Raw genomic sequence first — 23,263 nt, 5'->3', positions numbered from 1 at the left:
TTTTATTTGCAGAAACAAACTCACACTGAAAAGCCACGACTTTTCTCAGCCAAACAAACATATGGATTGTGCTTTCTGTATACTTTTCAGATTAGAACAATAACTAAGTAAAGTTGCCAGATATTTTTTTTTTTACAAGTCTTTCTGTAAAGAAAATATATATATTTTTTTTTCTCCCTTGGAATCTGTCTTACAGTGTCTGTTCTTTAAACTTCAGCCTTTTCTTTGCTACTGTTTAAACTCTGCTCAACAGCAAGGATGCTCACCTGTTAGCTCTCACTCGGTGTGCCATAAGGTGGCCTCTCCTCCGCAGAGGCTGGGAATGTCTTCCTGCCATTACAGGTACTCTAAGTAAGCGTGCCTAGACCACCAAGCTGGCTTTGATTTTCAGTCTGCAGTGACTTAGGACAGTTCTGTAAATCAGCTGTCATATGAATAGCACTTTTTTTTTTTTCCATCATTGCTTATCAATAAAGAAAACTTGATAGAAGTCAAGATCCTGAATCCTGTAGTTTGTGAAACTGTGTTTTCAATAAAAGCAGAGTTTTGCTGTGCTAATCTTCATCCTGATTGCATTCCTTCTTTGCTTTTCTTCAGTTTGCATTTTCATACAGCCTGTGTTTTTTTCTTTACGTTCTTCCCAGAGCTCATACATGGACCCAGTTCTCTTTCAACCAAACAGCAAATTGGCTTTTTAGCTGTTTTGACTGTTTTCAAGAAATTAGAAAAACATATGTATTTTCTTTAATATATTGCTTTTCTATATTTCTTAACAATAGAGTTCAAGATAAAAAATGAATATACTGACATTGCCTCATTCAATTTTTGGATGTGTAGATATATTTTAAATTGAAATGCAATCATTAATGTTGCCATGTAGACTGCCAGACTTAAATGCATATAAAAACATATTTACACAAGAGAGAAATCTGCAGATCTCTGATACATTTCTGTACTAGTAAGACAAAAAGCTATGCCTACCTCTAAATTCAATACCGATTTCATACAGGCGAGATAACAATGAGAGCACTAAGACCCACATTCTTTGTACACTGCTATAGCTTTATTGAGAAACAAAAATCCTGAAATCCTTTAATTTTTGCAACTAAAAAAAAAAAAAGGACTTCGAAAGGACTTCATGTGTTTTAGTGATGTCTGTGATACTGTCTGGCGTTTTTCTGACTGATAATTAAGTTTTAGTAATGGCATTTTCATTTGTATGGTTATCTTAATAGTTATTACTTTGTCATATGGAGGGAGCTCTATATTAATCTGTTTTGGTTGATTGCCTTCAGAATATTTCAGATGCTTTTCTTCATTCCTCTTCACTAAAGGAAATGGAGAAAGCTCAAAACAGGTTTTAGGAATTTTTTTTCCAGGACGTTTCTGACAGAGACGCAGGCAAGAATAAAGTAATTTTGTGTTTATGCAAGACAGCCTTCATGCACCTTATCCCCTTGCCTCCCTGCTATTGGTGTAATCATTTAGGTGGCCATGTGCCTTCCTCTTGACTTAAGAAATAGCTTTACATTAAGATCAAGATAACTATTTCTACTTCTAAAATTAGGTGCAAATTCTGCTGAAGCAACTGGGTGCACTTACTGTAGTTTCAAAGAGCATTCTTGTTGTATTTAGAGTAATATTGTGGTAATTTCTACAACACACAGTCAAGTATGTAATCCTGTCCTTTGCTGAACATACTTTAAGGAATAACATGTCCATATTAGTAATTAGGTTTTATTTTTATGCAGCGATTCTAGCAACACCATAAACAACAGGTTTGAATCTAGGGCAATTTTTTCATGACATTGGAAATAGTAGATGGAATTACTGCCTTATTTTATGTGAATTCCTGGGGAATACTTTTATATGTGGATCACGATTAATGCTTGTGAAGCTGCCAGAAGCCTCCCAAGGATTTGTTCTGCCATTTGTAATTAACTTCTTGTATGTATTTTTACACTTACTATTGAAAATTTATCTACAAAAAATTTGGGTAGGTGGTTTGGCATAAACTGGGAAAATAGATGCCGTAATTATGCTTTAGACTACCCTCTGTAGAAGACAGAAACTCTGTAATCATAGTTTCAGCTTTTAAGTTTTTTGGTTGTCTTTTTAAAGCCCTCTTACAAATCCACGATGTGACATTGCACGGCACACATAAACACTACCTGTTTTGGTCTTTCACCTACAGCATTGACATGCAGTGCTTCCCTCTAGTGACAGGTGACATTTTGAGCCAAATCCTAATTCAAATAAACAGCCTTTATCTTTATTCAGCTGTTTCTTCATATGTCTTGAGTCTGCTGAATTAAACTATCAGCCACTACTGAGAATTGGCTTTCTGATGAGACGTGGCACGTCTGGTTCTTATCACAGACTCCAGTTCACTTGAAGCTTTCACTAAGCATGAGTGATGAGAAGTTTCTAACTAAGAAGTTTCACTAAGGATGAGAAGTTCCCTGGATATGACAGGAGGTTAACCTTATATGCTTCAACCTCCTGTTTTTAGCAACAATATCACATTTTGACTTTTCTTGGTGACATTTTCATATCTGATGGGAAATTTGGGAGTTCTTGAGACTTGTCTGTCTTACCTCCTTCACCTACAGTGCGGTTTCTCCCAGATTCTTGTTTTGTTAAGACAGAACTTGCCTTTCACTGCCTCCTTTTGCTAATGGGCTTCAGAATGGGCTGGGAACTGTTAAAGACCCTCTGCTGTACGCAGAAAGACACTACAGCCATCCTTTAGCATCTTGGGAGTCTGTGGGGAAATGCTGTGCTACACCATGCTGGAGAGGGTAAGGGATATTTGTCTTCTTAACCAGATTTTCTCCATTGATAGTTTTCTGGCTAGCTTGTTATGTTATTGAAGAATGGTATCTTTTCTGTTATCCTCACAAGCTGGTGTTAGAAAAAGCCTCAGATCAGTAGAGTTAAATCAAGACTGCATTTATACCATGATAAACATCATTATATAAATTACCACTTGAGCAGTTCCATACTGTAACCTATAAAGTTTTTTCTCCACTCCGAAGCAATGACTGTTTGCATCATGAGGGACCAGTCCCTCCAACTCCTATCGCCTGTATTCTTAACTGTGGTATCAGATGCAGTGCTCATTGAAAGGGCTTTGGTGGACCTAAATGCTTCAAAGGAATCTGAGCACCTTCTGCTTTGACTCTTAAAATACCTGATTTTTTATGGTGTTTCTGTTGTTTGTTTGTTTGTTTTCCCCTGTTCCAAACTGTTCCTCTAGTAGAACACTTGCAAATATGAATTAAGGTAATGAAATCAATACCAGGAGTAGCAGAATCCTGGTCAAAATATTCTGCCAGCGATCTAACAGTGATGTGCTTTAACGCTCCTTGAAGTTCTGCTCATGCAACCTCCCTGTTTAATTCTTAATTGAAATCATAATTCTGTAGCATATTCAACTAGCTCTTTAGCAGGAATAAAAAATGTGTGTCTTTAATAATTTTGCAGGCTTACAGAAATGTAGTTATCAGAAGAAAGATGTTCTTTCTTGGATACTTCCTCTTTATACTTCTTGAGTAGTCTTTTCTAATTTTTTTAAAATAACATTGTTTTAATTACCATGGTTACATGCTGCTCTTGCTGATACAACAATTTAAAATGATTGCTTTCTGCTTCAATACTTAATACACTGTGAATTCATCAAAAATTAAACAAAAAATCTTGTATAGTGTGAAATTTCTTGTCTATTTCAGTCTGCTGTTTACAGAGGCCTTGATTCTTTATTCTTCATTCAAGGAACACTCACTTTTAGCTGGATCAGACCTAAATATTCAAAATATGAAACCCATCTGTGGTGGGTTAACCTTGGCCAGCTGGCAGATGCCTATCTAGTCACTCTTTTGTTCCCCCTCCTCAACAGGGTAGGGGGAGAAAACAAGATGGGCAAGCTTGTGAGTCAAAGTAAAGACAGGGAGATAATTTACCAATTGCCATCATGGGCGAAACAGACTCGGCTTGGGGAAAAATGGTTTAATTTATTGCCAACTGAAATAGACTTGGGTAGTGCAAAACAAAGGCAAATTAAAACAACACCTTCCCTTGTGCTCCTTCCCTCAGGCTCACGGTCAGTTCACTCCAGCTCCTTTGCCCACCTGTCCCCCTGACGTGGGGTTGTGGTCAGTCCAGAACAGTTCCTTTATGCTGCTTCTTCCTCCTCACACTTTTCCTCTGCTTTGGTATGGTGTCGTGCATGGGCTGAAGTCCTTCAAGGAATATCCACCTGCTTCAGCAAGGGCTCCTTCACTGACTGCACTGTACTTACCTGTTCTGCCGTGGTCCTCTCCATGGGCTGAAGTGCAGATATCTGCTCTGCCATGGGTCTTTCCATGGGATCATGGAATGGCTGGGGTTGGAAGGGACCTTAAACATCATCTAGGTGCAACCCCCTGCCATGGGCACAGACCACGGGGAGCTACCTGCTCCACCATGAGGTCCTCCAGGGGCTGCAGGGCGATCCCTGCTCTGGTGCCTGGAGCACTTCTCCCCCTTCTCTCCCCTTGGTGTGTGCAGGGCTGTTTCTCTCCCCTTGGTGTTTAGAAGGCTGTTTCTCACACGTTTCTCCCTTACTCCTCATGGCTGTGCAGCATCTGAGGTGCCACCATCTTGGCTTTTGGGCCCAGCTGGGGCTGACATGAAGCAGCCCCGGCCTTGCCTCATGCAGGAGCCCTGCATCCCCCTGTCAGCGCCTGGGCTCCTACAGCCGAAACAGCATCATATCTCCCCCGATTATCTTGAATTAAGCATCCTCAGCAGTGGAATGGCTAGAGGCGCCCTGATTTTCACGTTCCTTTCAACTTTCAGATCATACTGAAATAATAGTAATACCTTTTTCTGATGTACCGCCTCTAAGCTATAAATAGCCAAGCGCTTTACAAACAGGATTTAGTTATTCTAATTTGAGGTGTTGAGTGGGATTTTTACAATCTTCCAGTGGCAAGTGCCCGAGCCAGAAACTGAGCCACGGTTTCAAAATCCCCAGAGTGTTGTTCTCCCCACTAAGCTGTATCACCTGTGTGAATAATGCCTATTCACATAGACTTCAGCTAATGGGCTGGATGGGGCAGGTGAGCAAATGAGCTTCTTTTGATTTCATGTCTCTGCTATATTGTCTTCCTGTCATTTTTTTTCCCCAATTTCTCTCTATGTTTGACCTTTGAGATCCAGCCAGGATAACCTTAGAGGAATGTGTGCACCATCTAGTACAGCAACAGCAATTAATGTTTATAACATCATACTAATAGCTGTGTTCTGGTTTTTCAGGTCACCTACTAGAAATGGAATTCTGAGTATCCTGGTCTCATTTACAAGTCAATGAAATTATTTGTTCCTACAAATACAACTTATTTTAAAATGCAGTTCTGCTACTGGCAGGCTTACACAACCATAAAGCAGCAGCTTGGTTGTCGAGAAACTTCTAGCTTAAGTTGCTTATACATCATATGAATATTTCTAGATTTTGTGTGCATATGAATACTAAATCCAGCAAACCATTTTATGTGCATGTAAATTACTGACAAAAAATATGCATCATCATAATTCAAGATTCTCAACTACTAAACTGTTTTGCAAATGCAAAAGCAGTAGCTTTTCTATTGTCATCTCTTATGGTTGAATTCTGAGTTACAAATTTGCTATCATGCAGATGCTAATTTCGATACTTAAAATATCTGTAGAGTTTCTGTCTTTCTGAATATTTCCTATATGCTAAAATTAAACTATTTTAAAACTTTAATTTGTAAATGAGGACAACCCTGTGGATATTCTGTGACAGAAAACTCTGGCAGCTGTTGATTTTGAGATCTTGCAAGCTCTTGGTGTGTTTTACGATTTGGAGTTTTCTTGCTTCATTTTTAATGCCTAAATTTGTTGAGTGAAAAGCACCCTTAAAGATGAATACCTGAGCACCTCACAAATTCCATGTTGATTATTTTCCTGATTTGTTTTTTTTTTTTTTTACTTTCATAATCATGATAGTGACAGGGGAAAACCTGTAATCAGAAATTTCTGTGCTTGGAAGGAAAATGTACCATTTATAACAGATGTCAGCAATTTATAAATTCAAATTAGAGTAAAGTATAAATAGTGACTGTATAACACTTACTTTTTTATTACCTCATGTATGACCTTTTTCAGAGTAGCAATTATTTTCCATTAGTTCAGTTCAATTGGAAAAAACAATGCTTAATGGACTTTGAATCCTGGGTCACTGGTGATAGTATTAGACAGTTTTCAGATTTATGTAATTGCTGTCATATGCAGCTCCGTAATTTGCCACTCCAGCTTATATCTGGCAGACTTTTGCCAATCACCTCTTCTGTATTTTCCTTGAGCTGTATGTTAAAATTGTGATCTGGGGCTCTTGAGTGGCCTGTGGAGCTGGTGTATGTCTTGACAGTAAAGCAAGCACCCATCTTTGACCCATGAAATGGGCCCAGTCCTGGCCCCTCTCTGTCATTTAAGATCACAGGTACTTCAACAACCTCTCATGACCTCCACTTTCCTGAATATTTGATAGCTGCTTTGTGGTCTTCCATGTCAGTTACGGTTCTGGCATAAATGCAGTCACTCTTTAATCCATTTGACAGGACCGAATTTAGAAGAGGGAAAGGAAGCAGAAGGACATAGCCAAATGCAAAGTGACCTGTAGCGATTAAAGCGGGGAAGGCTGCAGGCAATGCAGGGAAATGTAGTCCTGATAAATGTTTAATCTTTATGACTAGAAAAAGCAAATCAACAACACGGTCACAAGACTGTGTGGAAATAAAGCATGGCTTAACTAACCTATAATACATACTGTGCAAAAGCAAGTTTATCTTTTCTCCTTAATACTGTGCTTGTAGTCCTGTATCTCTGTATCTAAGGCTGATATCTAAGTCCCCAGTATATGCATTTCTGTAAGAATCTTAGGACTCTGTTATACCTTACAAGGAAAATGAGGATTAACTTGAAGCAGTTTACAATTCATTCTTCCCCCTTTTACCAGCTTTTCTCCTTGATCCTCCAGTGGAAGTCTCTTTCCTTGTTGCAAATGTGTCAGAAGCAAATATGGGCTCATTTCCTCCTTACATTTCATAGTAAACAGCATAAATACACTTCATCAGCAAACATGTTTGCTTGTTTGCTTTTTATGGGGGTTGGTATAACAGAGAAATAGGACTTTCACTGACGGTGAATAACATCTTCAACCATCTCAGGAAGATTCAAAGAAATCTGCCAGGAGGGCATTAGAGAGAGAGCAATTTGGGGGAGTCCTTCAAATATTTTTCTAGATAGTGTGATATAGCAGGTAAAAAATAAAAATAAAAAAATGAATGTTTGACCCAACAAAGTCAAAAATAGTCAATAGCAGTCAACTCTTACCGTAGGTACTCTTCAAATACTTTAATATATAAAGGCACTATGCGTAGTTATTGAACAAAAAAGATAATGAATTAGAAATTCTTTTCATACTAGGTGGCCTGATACATAAGAAAAACAAAAATAATCATACCTATATAACTGATGTCAGTGCTTACACCGTTCTTAATTAAAACATCCCAAACTTGATGAGTTATCCTCATAACACAGAAATTTGTACTTTGCTTCTTTTGAGAAAGTCTGAATAAGGTACTATTCTCAGATCTGAGCTATCTTGAGACATGAAGAAGAGTTCAAGTTACTAATTATTGGCAGTGTACAAAGACAAAGATGGCATTTTAGATCAGTGAGGGAAAAACCACCTTCCTTTACTTAGTAACTACTGACTCCTCAGGCTTGTGGGAAGCTCCTGGAAAAGTCCTGAGAATTGGCTTAACCTGAGGAACATTAAATGTTGTATCCAGACTGACTCAAAATTACACGTGAGGTTCTTTTGAGAAAAGGGTCTTGTCACAAATTTAATTGCTGATCTTCATGCGTTTACAGTACTTACCTCTCACTTGATACTGTACCCATGTGTTAATAGTAACCAGCACCTAATTACGCAGTAGGAAGACAGAATATCCTGTTCCATTTTGACATGTATGTAAGTTCAAACTTTATTTTGCCAGTTGATACAAAGAATCTCATTCATTTATCAGGTTTATGCATTTGAGAGTTATTTGTCAGAACTGATCTTGCTCTGCATCACTTGGTTAAGGTTGATTGCACATGTCAGATTAGAAAGAATGGTAAATATTCTTTATAGACGAGTAACATTGATTGGTGGCATTTTCTCTTCTACATAGATTTATATGACTGTGGAATCCTGTCATCTGGGTTCAATAGAGGCTTGTCCTAAATCCTCAATTTAGCTACCACCACTGTACGTAATGGCTCTGAATTAACGTGATTTGTCAGTAGCAATAGGCCACAGTGATAACCAGAACACACTGCTACATCTTATTCTGACTGATCTATGAAACAGCATTGCCCATTTATTCTTTTGCACAACATAATCGAGCAGTCTCCAGGATTCTACTTTCATGGCAGGTATTGAGCAGCTAAAACCTTCACTAATTTACACAAAGGTTTATCTTTTCTCCATCCGACTTCTGGGGCAACTCAGGAAGCTGTACCATAAAATGCAATGAGTTCAAACATTGCAATGTGTGGCACAACTGAGCAATCAGGGCATGCATTACCATTACTATTAGTCACAATCACTAGCTGATTAGGGCACTCACTGTGCAAAAATACATGTGTTACTGTATAAAGAGAACAGATTGCCCTACTACAATGATACAGATCTACTCCAGGCGTATCCAGGAAAACAGGCTAGAAGAAAGATTTTTCCCCCACACCGGAACTTCCAAATGTTCATGCTATTCTCCTAGGTTCCCTTTTTTGACCAGAGTGGAGGAATGCATGTTGTGTTAATGCCATTTCCCTTTTCTACGGCGTGTTTGTTCATCGTGCGTGGTCAAATTATGTCTGTTGTTCTCATGAATGTGCTTAATGATGCATAAATGTCTTCCTTAATGATGAGCCAGCCACCTGCACCGTCTCTTAGTGTATCTGAAAGTTTCTTTATTGACCCTTCATCACCAGATGGTTTCACATTCAAAGAAGACAACGCTGTTGCTTGGTAACTCTGTGAAGGAGGTATGTCAGGTGGCCACAGGAGCAGTTCCTCAGGCCTTCATCTTCCTCTGTGTTGCCTGTGGCTTCTCAAATGTGAGCAGCATCTGGGCTGTAGGCTGTATAAACTGGTCTAGAAGTCTTCTACCTGTGCCCTATTCTGAAGGGTGCCACAGATGTAGAGGTATGTACCTGGCCAAATGGTGAGGGTATGGACCTGCATCTCAGATCAGGTAATAATGACGTCTTCTTCGTCAGCGTAAGATGGACTTGAGATAGTTGGGGACAATAATGACAATGTAAAACAGCCACGTGATCAACTCAGAAAAAAAAGACTGTGATGGATTCAATCAGGAGGGACAATTTACACAACACGGGTCATTTGCCTTTATTACTTCTCAAAGATTATTTTGATCTAGGTACCTACCAAAGGTGTATCTACCACAGGTAGTATCTACCAGAGAGGTCAGTATCTACTATCTACTCTTCCTTTGCCATTTTACTGTAGTCATTCTTCTTAATTTGTTCAGAGAGGTATTTATCAGCTTTTTGTTTCTTGTTGATTCACATACTCATGGTGGTTCCTGGGGTGAGGTTGGGATACATTGTCATTGCCATACGTGTGAAGTGAAAAGTATATGTCTGCACTCCTTTATTTTTCATTTCTCAGTTAGATGTATGCTTTCTTCATGCAAAAGAAAGAAAACCTTAAGAACACATGCTTGTCTGTCTTTCGAACTCTCTAGAATTAGCTTGTCATGAAATGTAAAACTAATGTGTAGTTGTAAGAACTGCTGCCAGCTTTTTCCTCACTACCGGCTGATGGCTAAGTAGATTTAGAAATGAAAGGGGTTATTATAAAGTGATTACTGAATAGCTAGGTATGTCATTTTAAACAAGCAACTAAAATCTCTGTTGCAGATTCAGAATGTAATCTTGTTTGTATCATTCATAGTTAAAATCTGATTTTGATTGTGAAGGAGTAATCATATAATGTAGGTAATTTGACAAAAATGTATCGAATGATGTTTTTCTTTTATTCCTTATTTAAATATATTAGAATTTAAATGAGTCACTACCTAGAGTGTACCTATAAAATGACAACAACATAAAGAAATATAAGGTTCAATTTGCTTTGGTTCAGATTTAAAATTTACTGTGCAGTGAAAAGTTTGTGTCAGCTCTCTCATGTATAGAAACTGATACTTAAAAAAATACTAATCACTTTAAACGTGCGTTATTGATGATTAGACAGGTATTTTGCAACTGTGAATTTCAATCTCAAGACTTATGCCTCAAGGGATATATATAGTCATGAACTGGAGAATAAGAGCTGAAAATGTTAAGGAAACATTCTCACGCAGAATTATAGCACTCATCTGTGTTTCTGTATCCAGCTCTTGTGATAATACATTACTAAAAGCTTAAATCCAATGCCTCATCTGGTTTTAAGCAACAGCTATATTGATTTTTGTAAATGGTGAGCTGATGTCTTGGGTGCTTATCAGAATGTGCTTTCAATGAATCTTCCGAAATTAGCTAAACATCTTGGTTCTGTGCCAAGTATTTGTATATTTTTAGCTTGTTTCAGCTAGAAATATCACAAAAAGTATTCTTCTGGTGATGAGCTGATATTAGTACTTCTGATCCTTCCTGAAAAATGGAGACCTCTACTGTATCTCACATTTTAATTTGAGGAGAAATGGGTGAGAATTCAAGTTGGCTCATTTTAAGAAGCCTGCCTGCTCATTTTACTGCTGTCAGCTATGAGTATGTATTTTAGCATTTTCTGAGCTCCCACATTTTGGAACTAACGAGTTCTGGCCACAAAGCACAGAAGAATTGAGTAGTACTATGTTTTAGTGGGTTAGAAATGGGACTGAGAATTAGGATTCCACTGCTTTTGTTGGCACCTCGTAACCTGCAGCAGACAATTCATTTACTTTGAGCTTCAGTTTATTTGCATATAAAATAGGGGAAGTAACATTTCCATATCATACAAATGTGTAGGGTTTAACTACACAATAGTTCTAAAGGATATTTTTATATGGAAAATAAAAAGCACAAGTGGAAGCAGGTTCTCACATCTTGCTCCATCCACACTGAAGATCTGTGTTTAGTGTCCAGCTCCTGCGTTCTCCCAGATCCTAGGAACTGGTTTACACCTGAGACAGAAAGCTATCTGGGACGGGGTTGTCCTGAGATGTGTTTTTTATTAAAGTCTTGTCCTGTTGACACTTCCTCACCATTGGGACACTGTGGATGCTGATCAAGATCATAAAGGTGCTGGGGAAAAGGTATGCAGGAAGCTTATTCTGTCTCTCAGGGATATTGTCTGGAATAGCTTGGAAGGGTGCAGAAGGGATCCCCACAGGCCACTGCTCAAGGTGAATGCCTTCCTGGTAACTATATGGGACATCTGCTGTTGGGCTTGTCTTCCTTCAGTGGCATTTAGACTGTGGAAGAAATTCACCATAGGATGATATTAAAAAGAAGACATTGCTTCCAGAAGTGGCTCAGAGAAAAACAGGGATAGTTCAGTATGCAACCATTACTCTCATATATGTGTGTAAGTGTTTATTCCCTGCTTTGGATTGCAGGTGACTATCAGTTCGGTTTTGCAGTCTCATAGCTCTTTCGCTCATTAGCTCTGAAGCTCTGCAGGGCTTGCATCCCAACAGTTTTTAAAATGTCAGGGAGTACTTTAAGAAGACCGATGGAAGAGCTGCTTTTCCGTGGGAGTCATGTATTTTTGCAGAAGGAGGGGCATGCTCCTTTGGAAATGCTATTAGCAAGTAACAGTGAAAGATTGGTAGGAATCTTAAATACTGTAACTTGAAATCTTTCCAGGAGACTCTGGGTATCTTGTGCAGTCATTTCCTTTACCTGAGTAATCTTAGTAACTGCTGCCATTAATTTCCATGACTGCTCCATGAAAGGAAGTAGAGATTGTCAGATGAAACTCACATTTCAATATTTTTACAAATTTGCATTTATTCTTTGCTTCTTTTAATATTTGTTGCTTGCTGGCACAAATGTCATGTTCTTGGATAAGTAAAATGATCAACCACAAACGTGCCCTTCTTGGAGGTTTGTTTCTGGATCCTCAGTAGCTTTGTGCATACTGGTAGCACAGTCTTTGGTTGCACTTCAAAATAACTGGACTCAGCAGGACGGTAACATCAGCAACATCATATTAGGATTTTGATTTTGCTCATGTTTTTGTATAAACATATGTCTATACATATATTAAAATCTGTGAAATTACACCACCTGAAATCTTGCCCACTGATTCTTTCCTCTCTGCACTCTGCAGTTTTTGGTATATTGGAAGTTTAAAAAAAAAAAAGATCTATTACCAGACTTCATCAATCATGGTATTTTGAGCAAGACGAGGCTTTTTGAATTTCAGTCTGTTGTTGAAGAACTTGTAGAAAAAATAATCGTGACAATAAAAATCAGTCCATCACAGCTGAATGTGATCTTTCACAAAACTGTCCAACCAAGTTTGTAAACAACCCCACACACTTTGCAGCCTTACACAGATTGGATATAATCAAATAATCCAAGCAATTAAAACATTTTACCTAATTCCTTGTTTGCTGTTGACTATAGATACACAAATCTCAAGATTTTTTTTTTTCAAATAGGCAAGTGTTGTTACTTTGATAGCATCTGAGTCATAACACAGTTCTCAATAGATGAAAAGATATTTCATTACCTTGTGGTCTATGCCCCTGAGACATAACATAGCACTGAAACTACTAAGGAGCAGCATCATATCTACTTAGCTGGAATGCATAAACAAAGAAGTCAAACTTTATAAGCTCTGCGGGTGGAGTTACACCAAGTAAGGAGAAACATGGATGAAATACATTGTGCATAAATATATATAAAGCAAGAGTTGTGATCTCCATTGTTAAAAAATGTTCAAGTGCTTAAAGTCTTAGTTTCTCTGCAGGGAGAAGTGAACTTTCTGTCTCCTCCTCAGCTTTCCTCTTGTTTTTCTCTGGAAGGTACTTCTGATTCAGTAAAGTGCTCTGACAGCTTGATCACTTTTACCAGTGCTGGTGAACTCTTAGAGCATGTGTTTGAATTAAAGCATAAGTATTCTTGTTTGGAACAAAGCAATTGTCTCAAATTGTCTGCTGAATCAGAGGTAGTCCTGAGTCAGCAGGCAGAATCAAGTCTAAAGCGTGCTTATGGCCTCCATCACTGCAGTATGCAAGCTCTTTGCTTCACATTAAAGAAATTATATGCGACATTGATACTAGTCTACTGTGAACTCCCATTTATCTCAGAAGGAATTGATGTGAAAAGATGTTAAGGAAATCTGTGACAAAGCCCGGAGATCCTGGATGTCATATCTGTACATTCAATTACCACAATTTAAATCTTGCTTGAAAGCGCTATGATAGATAATGTCTTACATCTCAGATGATTCTGTTTTCATCGTAAATGTTTGTATTTTCTGATTTTGTTCATTCTTTACTTCTGTGAAGGATAATAGAGACCAGTCTGGAATTTAAATTGTGAGAGTTATTACAGAGCTAAGCCGCATTAATAATTTGCCTGGACAAGAAGTAAAGTTTTCATTCCTGTTGTTCAGGTGGTCATCTGAACGTGGTTCAGATGGAGCCATCTGAACACAGTGGTTCATCTTCTGAATGGTACCCAACACATGTCAGATCTCTGCTGCTGCTGGGGTACCATGGAGCGGCAGAAACCCCCCACCCACCCCACTCCTGCTTCGACTCCTTTCACCGGGTCTGCGGTGAAAGTCTGTGGTGAGAAGACAAAACTCCCACTCTGCGTTTTTATTCTAACCCCAACTTTTGATGATCAATGACAGGATGCTAAAAATACACCTAAATGTCTCTCTGTGATTCCGAAATTGAGTTTCTGAAAAAGCATCGTACTTGTAGTAAGAGGTAAAGTGTGAAGTTCCAGAGAAATGAGCTGTGAATTGAAGCTGCAATGGAAATTGATCCTATCTGTCAGTCTCTGCTCCATATTCTGAGGAAAACAGAGCGGAGCAGAGAAGGAGCCAAGATCACCGATTAAATGGGATGCTAAAGTGCCAGGGGCTAGAACTGGGCTTGCAGGTCCCTCAGGTCAGAGCTGCAACTGTCAGACTTCACTGCCTGCTACCTGCTGAAGCTGGCAGAAGGAGAGTAGCACGAAAAAGGCTGCAGGCACCGTCAGGGGATTTAGTAAGAAGTACCTGGCGAGGCTTCAGGCATGACAGGCAGTGCTCTCCTCTGGGAGGACAGCCTCATCTTTTATGAACTGGTAGGCCTTATTTCCCCAATTTGCCTCATGATTTGCAGCAGTGAGGCAGAAGAAAATAGCTGGGATGCTGAAGAAAAACAGAGCATCTGCTCATCTAGAGATAGGCAAAGTGAGGGGAGAGGTCTGGCTGTATAACCCCTCTGCAGGTGGGCTCCCTCGTCCCATCTTCTGTTACAGTGATTGGTATTTTTCATGGCTGTCTTTAGCCATGTTTTTAATCCAAAAAATCTGTTATTAACTTAGCCTCTTTTTCTGGTTGAAAGTAAACATTTTTCCCTTCATCTTGTTCCTCCTTACGGTACGACTGAGCTGATTGTAACCAAAAAGCATTGTGTACTTGGAGAATACAGATCTGAGAACTCAACTACATAGTCAGGTCAGGGCTGATATCCTCAGGTCTGTAATGCAGGCAGGTCTGATAAGTCAAGTAAGCGCAGCACTGGAAACAAAAATAAAATGACACAAATGAAGTAGTGGTAATTCAGAAATGTGGGCTTATTTGATTAAAAGAAATAATAAAGCATAGTCTATTGGACTAACCAGGTCCTTTCTGAGACTTTAAAAATGGGGTCAAAGAAACCAAGTGGGTGAATACTTGGGATTGCAGCCCGGTATCTTCAGGGGCTGCTTCAGGGGCAGACCTCTTTGGAATATTCACCCTCACTTTCTCAGTGGGAATCTGATGTAATCCAGCAGTTATCCCACCTGGTGCATATGAGATCTTGCTTTATTTTTCCTTAAATATTTTCTGTGCTCTGTCCCAGTCCTTTTTATCCTACCTCTCCCTTTCTCCTTTCCATCTAAGTGCTGGCATTGACAGGTTCACACCATGCTTGTCCCACAGAGGGATGCCCTCTCAGTTGCATCACCTCTGAATGAATGGTGAGAGGAACAGACACAAACCATGAAGCTATCTGATATTCCAGATTACAGAATGAAGTCAGGAACCAAAGCACGCGGAGTATTTGGCGTGTCTGATAAGCTTTATCCTGTGAATATCAACGAAAACTGTACAGTTTCCAGCTTTTCCAGTCCAATCTCTTATTCCCTTGTCTCTTTTATTGAAGGAAGAAAGTATATGTCATTCTCATAGCAATGGCTTCAAGATTTAACTAGAGGGCTAACTTGTACTTTTTACTGAGATAACGGGACATAAGAATATCTTCCTCCTGGGCAGAAATCTTGGATAGGTTTTGATCTTTTTTTTTCTTTTTTTTGGAAAAGCCACTTGATTTCAACTTTAAAATGCTATGAATTAATTTTATCTCTCTAATAAAAAAGATTTCTCAGCTCTCCTGTGAATTTTCTGATGTGCCTACTGTGAAACTAAACAGGCTGGCTGATCCACATTCTTGCAGCTATGATCTTTGTTCAACTGCTTAATGTTGTGTGTCAGGGTCACCTTAATTTTGTTGATTTTCTGGTCCTATTTAGCCCATCCAGCTAGCAAGACAGTTCCACAATACCAATCAGATGCCCTTTGCTATTCATAGTCTCACCTGAATAAAGCAAAGCTGATATGAATCCAGAAAAGTAACATTCCTTTTTCATGAGATTTATGTCTCAATTACACAGAACTAAATGCTTAAGAAATATAGGAAACTCTCAGGGTTTGCCAGTCTTCAAGTCTTCCTTAGTCTTAACTGTTGTAGCAATAGAAAATATCCTGAACATCAGGTTTCTTTGCTGGGGTATCTGAGTTTGGAAGCAGATAAATGGCTCTGTACCAATTCATCCTTTTTGAGGAAATTTTTACCAGTCTTGTCACCAGAAAGGAGACTAGGATTAGATCTATTACTGAATTTGTTTTACTTTGCCATTTTGTCACCAACTGGGAAATATTCTACACTGGTGATCAACACATTTGGGTAGTGGCAATTAATTTAAAAAAAAAAAAAAACACAGAGGATTTGAAAGGGAAAAATACCCTGCTTTGTAGATATATAGAGAACAAGCAATTTCTTAACACCTTTTCTTCAAGGAGCTAAGATGAATAACATCTTTGAACAAATATTTTAAGCATGCAGGGATTTTATTAAAAGGAAAAAGATGAAATCCTGTATAAATTGTTTAGAACATTCCAAGTGAAGACATGTTGATTAATAAACATAAAAGAGGGAAGATGCATATTAATTTGTTTACGTATAAGAGGCTTCTAGCTCATTAAAAGTCTTCTAAGCGTTTAACTAGTGAAGCAGTGGATAAAACGAGACGTTGTCTTTAATCTTGTTGAGGGCTCCAATATTTAAAAAAAAAAAAAAAAAGCATTATTGCTAAATATGTATAATAGCTCCACTAATAACAGTGTTTTGAAAATCTGAGGTGTATGCCAACTCAGTGGTTGTGCTGTAATATGGTGGAAATTTGGGGTCAATTTTGTAACTCAGTTGCTGAAACCAGTAGGAATGGAGAAACTTTAACAACTTCCTCAGCAATCTTTGGATAATTAAATTATTGAAAAAAAATCTTGCTTATAGATAGCCGTAAGTTCCTGGATATGGTTTTGTTAGATGTGATTTGTGGCTGTCTGCCTGCTAGGAGATCTCCAGGAAAGTTCAGGTGCAGTAAGGTATCAGCTGACATGTCTTCTGCCAGTTCATTTCGATTCTCTATTAAACCACTACAATGAACTGGGGTATTTACACCGCTTTAAATGTTGTTAAAACTAAAATAAAGAAGCTAGTAACGACTAATATTTATGGGAGAAGAACCCTGTGGACTATTTTAAAGGAATTGGAATATTAACTTAATGTCCTGGCCAAATTGAGATTGAGTAATTGCATTCAGTCTAGCTTAAAAACAAATGAGTAAGAAATAGCTGGAGAACCAGCTAACACTTTTCTTTGTATAAGCAGTCCTGGGAGAAAATCAGCATATATTTGCAAGTTTTCCCTAAAATACCTTTTTATTTTTAGACACTTCTTTTGCTCTGAGCAAAATGAAGGGTTTTGTTCTAAAAGTTTTTACACATTAATTTGTAAACAAAATTGCACTTTTTTTTTGCAAGCAACAGATAGGTAAAAAAAATAAAAAATAAAAAAAAAAAGTAAGCATCATTTAAACTACAGTATGAATTTAAAAAGCATAAAAAGTTTCTGGTTCTTTGTTTGCTCTTAATTTTTCACCACAGACACTTTCTCTCCTTTCCTCAGTGTTTTTTTTTCTGATTTTTCATTAGACTTATACTTTTATTGTCATTTTCACTGTGAGAGATAAAGTGTTGAATTTCTGTTTCTACTCACACGTCATATTTATAGAACCATATAACTTCTTATTGCTCTTACTGTTATAATATGCATCAATAATCATACCAGAGTTATGTTGGTAATTTTTCAGATCCGATGCGTGGGCCACGGAAACTAGAAGTTGTGGAGATCAAATCTAGGCAAATCACCATTTGCTGGGAACCCTTTGGATATAACGTCACACGTTGCCATCGATACAACCTCACAGTCCACTACCGTTACCAGGCTGGAGGACAAGAGCAAGTGAGAGAAGAAGTAAGCTGGGATACAGAAAGCTCACATCCGCAGCACACAATTACTAATCTATCACCGTACACAAATGTCAGCATCAAATTAGTACTAATGAATCCCGAAGGACGAAAAGAAAGCCAAGAACTTGTAGTACAAACTGATGAAGATGGTGAGTTTCTGTATTTACATATACATTGTACATGTATCCTAAGTGATATTCAACATGTTTTTCTGTGTGTTCTGCTTTCACCATCTGTAAAAAAAAATTCACCAACTTCAGCAATTTTAAGGCAGTAAAGGGACCGTTAAGTATCAAGTATTATAATCATCTTTTATATAAACTATAATATATATAATTTAATCATTTCTTCAGCAAACTTATAACCTCTGCTGAACTGTGGTCTGCCTCTTAAAAGTTCCAGTTTCAGTTTGAAAAAACTTCAGGTGATGGTCACAGTATCCTCGTGTAAGATTTTCTCCTGAGTGATATGCTCAACATTAAATACTTGTTCCTGAGTTGCAGTTTCAATTTCTCTAGCTTTGTGTGTCCATCCACTGGATGCTGTTAGTTGCTTATCCAGACAATGTCTTCTGTATGCATACATTCAAGTATGTAGATACTCTGTCTCCTCTTGTAATTTGAAGCTAAAATGAGGTTTTCAGGTCTCTTTTTCTTTTCAGAAATAACATAAATTGTCAGTCTCTCTTTTTTTTTCTGAAATGCACACGGCAGAATTGACTAGTGTATCTCAGTAATGCTGCATGAAAGATGATAGTATCCTTCTGAATCCTATGTGATATTATTGTGTCTATCCACACAGGCAATTTACTGCAGCATTGTTAGCTGCAACACCAAAATTCCTTGTTGAATTGGTCATGTGTCAGGAATCAGTACCACCTTTTCAGAACACTTGGCCACTTGGCACTAATGTATAGCCCCTTGGTGCCCGTTAGAAATGTGCCTTAGGCTTTTTGACCATGCTTTTATGCACCTTCAATTCTCTACTGTTTGAAAAAACCTTATCAAATGTCTGGGACTGCTTTATATAGCAGATCCTTTTATGGATCCTTTCTCCTCCCATTTTTATCATCTACAGTCTGAACAGGGGTGGCTTTGTATTTTCTTCCAGATCAATGATAGACTTACTGAAAACATTCTGGAAAGATTTCTAGAAAAAAAAAACTTAAGCAGTGATGAGTTCCCCTTCTAATAAATACTTGAAGACTGTCATTTAAACCTATTAAATCATTTAATATATGCTGTAATGTTTTGTGTATTACTAATTTCTAATCAAAATATATGAGGGAATAAATTATACAATTTATGAATGTATAGTTGCTAATGCAACAGATTTGACCAAGCATAGCTAACATAAAAATTGTTTAATTGGAATTAATTTTGCTGTCATCCTCTAGTTTTGACTCAGTTCATTTGTAGAATGACAAAGTTAAAGATCTTACTGATATCTGTACCATTTATGTATTTTCTTTAAAATTTTATGTAGCATTTACTGATTCCTGGCCCTCTGGAACTTTACAGTATTCCAAGTTCCATATATGTATATGGAACATATTCATATATATGAATACCTGGGACAGTATTTTAATATTCTTTCCATAATATAAAACAGTTTTGAAATACTAAGCCTGAAAACCTATGATTCCGTTACTGTGATATTTTTGCAAGTACTGAAAAACTACCAGCTTTGTTGCATACTGTACATTTTTAGTATGGCACATAAATCTGAGTGTAGCACAACAACAGGATGTGACCATAAGATCATTATAATTTTTCAAATCACATGATCATGTAGGTTGCAAGGGCCGTATCCAGTTGTGTTTTGAGTATCTCCAGGGATGAATATCCTGCATCTAGGCAACCTCTTCCACTATTTGACCTCCTTCATGGCACTACTGCTTAGAGTTTATGGCATTCAGATAATTTTAGGAAGTTATGACAGTGTTATGCTATTCTTCTAACTTATTCACACTATATTAAATTCCTTTAATTTGCACTTAACCCTATGCTTCCAAATGAGTTTGCTGGTTCTCTCCTACATGGAAGCAAGGCTTACTGCGTAGACCTAAGGTTGCTCTAAAGGCATGGTTCTACTGACCCAGTTAGAACTGGTAAGCAAATTCAGAAGCTATCGCTGTGTCCTTGGAACTTTTCCTAGGCAGAGGATTTCCTATAAGGGACTCTGCAGAGCGATACAGAGATGTGCTTTTGAAGTCTCAAACCATTTCAACTCCCAGACAAGCAGCATAGAGGAATAGGAGGAGAACTGTGCTCTACCAGGCCTAGTAACAGGAAGGAGTCGCCATGTGTCTTGCTTATAGGTCTTCCTATTCTTTAGCTATATGGGTAAATCTCATAAAGGGGTCTGAGAAATTATAACAGCTGTTGCAGCAACTAGTTTCCAACTAGATTTTCACATGCACTTGATGTAAGTGCTAACCCATTAATGCCTTATGCTTTGTAACAGTCCTATGTGCATTCTTCAAGATTTTCTTTTTACTTCTAATGTCCCTAACTGTTCAGAGTTCATTCTCATAAATTAAGAATCTTTAAGAAAGATAAATAATGTCAGGTTTTCAGTTTGGCTGCATCACCATTACTGTATGTTCACCCTGTTGTAGGGCATCAGGCCTACAGTCAATGAGCATCACCATTGCAAAATGTGACTTGCCTTCCTAATCTAGCCATTCTAGTTCAGTAAGAAAATAATACCTTGTTACTTCAATGTTTGTCCATTTTCAGACATGACTGTTTAATATCTTCCGGTATAGAACAGTAACACTATTGGTAAGTGGGTATTACAAGTAGATTTTACTTACAAGAATTTATCCTTGAGACATTACCTAATTCCTTATAAAAAGTTGATCGTCCTTTTCTTTCATCAGTATTGTTTTACTGGAAAAACACAAGCCTTACTATTCCTTTTTATACTGAAGGTGACAAAGTTTCCTTAATGGCACTATCTTGTAAAAGAAATCATCCTCATTGCTAAGCTACCCTGGTCTTTGCTTCAGTCTTGGGGGAATAATAATAATAGTGAGTTCAGTTGTATGCAGTTGAGATGTTTAATTTAGAGAGATGGAGAAGAGGAGGTTTTATATATATATAAAACCTCTTATATATATATATATGTTTATATATATATATAAAACCTTTATATATATATAAAACATATACATAAGTATGTATATGTATATATGTGTATGTGTGTATATATAAATATATATATGAGATCTGTTTAACAAATTCCATGGAATATGAACTGTACCTCAACAGTGGATTGAGACATGATAGATGTACTGCTTTTATGCCTTGACATCACAAATACTACATTGTGTCTTCCTCTGAAACGTTTCTCAAAATAGCAATTTTTCCTTTTTTTTATACATTAGTCCCAAGTGCTGTACCACTTGAATCCATTCAAGGGAGTACCTTCGAGGAGAAGATTTTTCTTCAGTGGAGAGAGCCAGCACAAACATATGGTGTGATTACTTTGTATGAGGTATCAAGCATTTTGTCATATTTTCACTTTCATGTATTGTATTGGTTTTTAGAAGTGCATAATTAATAATAAATTTTAAAAGATATATTTTTCCTAATTTCTGTAAATAGTCTTTTTGAATGTAGTAGCACTTACAAAGTAATAAAATCAGATGTGTAATCTAGGTGTGAATTACTGAAAGTCCCAAAAAGGTTCTGGGTTATCAGCTTTAAGAAAACTGCTAAATTTAGAATGATATGATACAGCATTCTGTCTAATAGTGTGGAACAAATATTTAAAACACTGAAAGGCAGATCTTACTGGTTGTTTTAAAAAAAGAGGAGACATAACAGTGGTGACAGTCAACATCACATTTAGGTGAGACTCATCACAGGAAGCCTATTGTAATAGAAACAAGCAGGCATAAATATTTTTTTTTTTTTTAAATACAGCATTTTTTAATGCAAATTCAACAAAATTACATGTTGTTAGATGTCTAAAAATCGTTGCTTTTCCTTGTATGGAACCTCTGCCTGAATACCTTTTAGAAAAATTGACAAAAGACTGCACAGATTAAGCTGTCAGACAGTAATAACTGTTAAGCCTCTTACCTGACCTTACTACAAAATTGGTATTGGAATGCTTTGTTTAAAACAAAAACAAAAACAAAAACAGAACAACACCTAAATAAGGTATGGTGTAAGAGAAAAGTTAAATTGAATGCTAACCTATTGATACTGTTTTGAAAACTGTTTTATTGTAAGAATATAAAATGTTATAAAAAAGTATGGATTGATTTTTGATAAGGCTAACTACTTTCCAGCTAGTTCAACAGTTGCCTGTTTTGAAGGATCAGGGTGTTTTAGTTAATATATTAATGTTTTTATTGATGTTAGCCTTAATGTACATAGAAACACAGTGTCAAATCATCTTTCTGCTTATAAACGTGTGCATGTCGTTGCAGTGCTGAAAAGTATATGCAGGGTATACATGCAGCTCGTTCTTAAATATGTGTGTATAACTTCATCAGCCGTAATGGGAGTTGCACAGGGATATTAAAGTGGGAAAAAATACCTTGGCCACACTTTCTAAGGTATTCAGGACAGCAAGTCCTTGAATATCAAAAGAATGTAGCATTCCAACGGTGAAGAGAATATTGAAAAATATAAAATAAAATAAAACAAAATAAAATAAAATAATAATAAAATATGATACTGATATCTCCTTTTGATATTTATCTAGCACTTCTCAATGAAGAGGTGAAGGAAGCAAAGCAATCATTTAAAGCATAAACCTGGCTTCATTAATTTTTAAGTGACAGATACTAACAGTCTGATGCAACCAAGCTGTTTCATGTTCTGAAGATGCCAGCTCAGTCCAGTCAGGTGGCTGAACATGAGCAGATCCCTAGTCACTGAAGACTTGTTCGTCAATACTTTTTCTCCCTCATCTTTTGCTTAAAAGCTTAGAGTGTACCACAAAGTTTTCATAAATATGGCTGGCAAGCTGCCTCAAAGCCAACAAATATACACAATGAATCACAAGGGCATTTTACCTATTGGAAATGTATACTCCAGGTGAAATATGAAAGTATACTTCAGGTATATTTTAGGTAACTGAACTGGCTCACAAGGCGAGATCCAGACAAGTTGGATGAGGTTTAGGTAGCTGTGTTTTATCGGTTAGTGTAGATTATCCATTTAAATCTCAGTAGGCCCCTCTTTGGCTGATCTTGGAGCTGTCAAGGTAATGCATCCAGCACAGCTCCATATCGCCCTGGCTTGACAAGGAGGGTGTCTAGGTCCTGCCTATGCCTTACAGCAAGCCAGAGCTTAGGCAAAGAGTCATCTGAGCCCTGGTTGTGAGCACATCAGCAGTTTTGATGTAAAAAGTGTAGCTCACTGGGTGTGACAGAACTGC

General features: G+C 37.5%; 1 protein-coding gene across 6 annotated transcripts in view; it reads left to right on the top strand.

The window, feature by feature from the left end:
* PTPRM (protein tyrosine phosphatase receptor type M) overlaps positions 1-23,263 on the top strand; it is a 464,463-nt gene that overhangs the window by 227,249 nt on the left and 213,951 nt on the right. For all 6 annotated transcript variants that reach the window (XM_084281573.1, XM_084281572.1, XM_084281574.1 and 3 more), the window contains 2 exons: positions 17,704-18,012; positions 21,255-21,364. In XM_084281573.1, the coding sequence (XP_084137699.1) occupies positions 17,704-18,012; positions 21,255-21,364 (419 nt within the window). The remainder of the gene's footprint in view (positions 1-17,703; positions 18,013-21,254; positions 21,365-23,263) is intronic.

Source organism: Netta rufina, assembly GCF_964035555.1.
Source record: "Netta rufina genome assembly, chromosome: 2".
Taxonomy (NCBI): Eukaryota; Metazoa; Chordata; class Aves; order Anseriformes; family Anatidae; genus Netta; species Netta rufina.
Note: the sequence above shows the minus strand (reverse complement) of the source record. Positions and strands in the feature narration are given on the sequence as shown.